This window comes from Pteropus vampyrus, unplaced genomic scaffold (assembly GCF_000151845.1).
Source record: "Pteropus vampyrus isolate Shadow unplaced genomic scaffold, Pvam_2.0 Scaffold400, whole genome shotgun sequence".
In the NCBI taxonomy this organism is placed as follows: Eukaryota; Metazoa; Chordata; class Mammalia; order Chiroptera; family Pteropodidae; genus Pteropus; species Pteropus vampyrus.
The window spans coordinates 833,985-836,447 of NW_011889181.1; the positions used below are offsets into that span (position 1 = coordinate 833,985).

The 2,463-nt window shown below is 30.5% G+C and overlaps 1 protein-coding gene across 3 annotated transcripts in view; it reads right to left on the minus strand.

Moving 5' to 3' along the window:
- The window catches only part of RAI14 (retinoic acid induced 14), a 137,709-nt gene that overhangs the window by 14,131 nt on the left and 121,115 nt on the right, over positions 1-2,463 (minus strand). For 2 of the 3 annotated variants that reach the window (XM_011380713.2, XM_023523679.1), the window contains 2 exons: positions 1,398-1,484; positions 410-496 (listed from right to left, as the gene is read on the minus strand). In XM_011380713.2, the coding sequence (XP_011379015.1) occupies positions 410-496; positions 1,398-1,484 (174 nt within the window). The remainder of the gene's footprint in view (positions 1-409; positions 497-1,397; positions 1,485-2,463) is intronic. The other variant, XM_023523680.1, reaches the window with a different exon arrangement.

The following is a 2,463-nucleotide window of genomic DNA, read 5'->3' on the forward strand; positions in this document are numbered from 1 at the left end:
GGAATAAGACCTAATGGATTTTCAAAAATTTCTAAAATAAATACATATTACTGTTATAGTCAGGAAAAATTTAATTAAAACATGTAATTACTTCTCAGTAAGAAATCAGAGAATAACAAGAATTTCCATTTGATTGGCATTATTTCAAGAAGCATGGTTATCAAGTTAAGTTCTTATCTTTGTCCTTTTTATTAAATGAAGACATTATTAGTTAATGAATGTAATTTATTCACTCTATTCTTTCGTATGGGGTCCATGCCAGCAAAAATAATCAAGAGACGCTTCTTGATAAAAAGTTGTAAATCAATCATTGAGAAGTATATTCTGTTTTCCCCAGTATTACATAACTTAAACTAAGTTTATTATGTATCATACAATTCAACAGCAAAACTGAACACAACCCCCCTACCTTGAAGGGTGGTTCAGCAAAAAATATCAATTCCTTTCCTGAAAGTGGTGTTGAAGTTATTGATCTTGGGGAAGACACATCACTCAGCTAAAGACAAAACAAAAACCACCAATAAATAATGCTTCTTCAAAGTCTTTTCTTCTCCAGTGCCAAAGAATGTAACCAATGCAAATAAATCTACCGTAATTATCCTTAGTTTAAATTATTACAGAGGTAACATATTTTCAAATCATCTACCTCGAATACTTTTTGAAAGTTTGCAGAATGTAAATAACTTTGCTCTATAATTTTAAGACAAGAATCAATTTTAAAAATCTATAAAACTTCTATTGCAGGTTGAGATTATAAATGAATATGCTAACTTAGTTAAAATTGCCTATCAGAGGAGATAGTCTCTCAACTACTGAATATGCATTATTCTTTTTATGACCTCTAATTCTTTTAATAACAAACCCCAGCCTGTTTTTATTTGCCATTTCATTGATATCTGTACTTCCTCCTCAATGCAGTAATCACTATAACCTGAAATAAAAACTGCTTTTAATATTAGTCAATATTAAATGTAATTAGAAAGGCAAATATATTTTAAGTGTGTTAAGAAACCAACTAAAATTCATTTTTAACTGTCTCACCAGCTATCCATTCTCCCGCCCTTCACAAGAATTGTTAATATGAAGGATTAAGAGACCAAATTTATTACCTTAAGGAAAGTTTCTGTCATTAAGATTGAGAAATTTCCTTGAGGCTTTTAAAAAAGATCCTGTTCAATTTTTCAGTTTTGAAATAAATGAATGAGAATCAACCTTATTTCCATACTAATAATCAAAATCCTTCATACCATAATTTGTAATTTAAAACCACTAAAGAAAATTTTAAATGTGCATTTTAGGGTCAATTCAAAGTATTTCTTTTGGCCTAAACACAAAATGACAAAATTATGACTCTGCTGTTGTGTGTTTGTTCACTGTTGGTTTGCTTTTGTTTTTACCTGGGTAGGACTGATAGGAGGTGGTGGAGCTTTGCGTTTTTTTGGAGTTCCACTTCTTTCTGAGCTTATTTTAGAGACTTGATCATGCTGAAAGTTATCACAGTCCAAAGAATGGAGGTGGGTTAGTTAGGTTAGTAAAGTCTGAGCAAATAGCTTCATCAAACAATGAGAAAAACCTCAACAGTCCATGCACTTCTAACTTTATCAAGATCTGAAATCTGCTACCAACATAAAAATAAGCATTATGCATGCTCCAAATTTTCTTCCAGCAGCCCATGCTTTAATAGCAAGAAAATAAAAAACTCAAGACAAAATCAGATTAAGTTGGTGTGCAAAACTGGGAAAGTAGAGGATGAGAGGTCTTCTGCCACAATTTAGGACACGGAATACATTCATAGTCTAGCTTTCGTCTTAATGCAAAGCAGTGGTATTTTCCCCACTTTTGCATTACTTCCATTCTCTCCTTAAAAAATATAAATATGGGGGAAGGAAGAATCTCATCTCTGAAGGTTATGAACAAATAAGTAACAGTTAGTATATAATAAATTCAGTACTGAGCATTTGTGTTTATAATTTTTTTCAAAAACTCTGATGTAGAAATAAAGATAACAGCCCAACATCTTATTAATAAAATAAGCAATAGTGACTATGTTTTTAGACAAAAACTCCAAAGTATTAGGGCAAACTTCTCAATTTCTGTGTAAACACTAATGACATTTTAGAAAAGCCCTAATCAAAATAAAAGGAAAAGTTAAATCTCTTATTTTTCACTAAATATCTAACAATGCCATAGATGGAGGGTTATAATCCATGTGATATTACAAGTATTTAAAATATTGTTATTCTCAGTTTAAAACACCTTAAACGTTTCATAACAATAGGAAATATTAGTACATTTCAGAAAAAGATGAATATATAAGTAGCAAGTTTCAAGTTATAAGCTTTGGAAGTAGGGTAAACCATTTTGAAAGCCTTATGAATCATTTATTCTAAAGATATTTCACTCCTTATGTATTTTCAGCATATTGTCTTCATCACTTTTCTAGTGGACCACAGAGTAATTTAA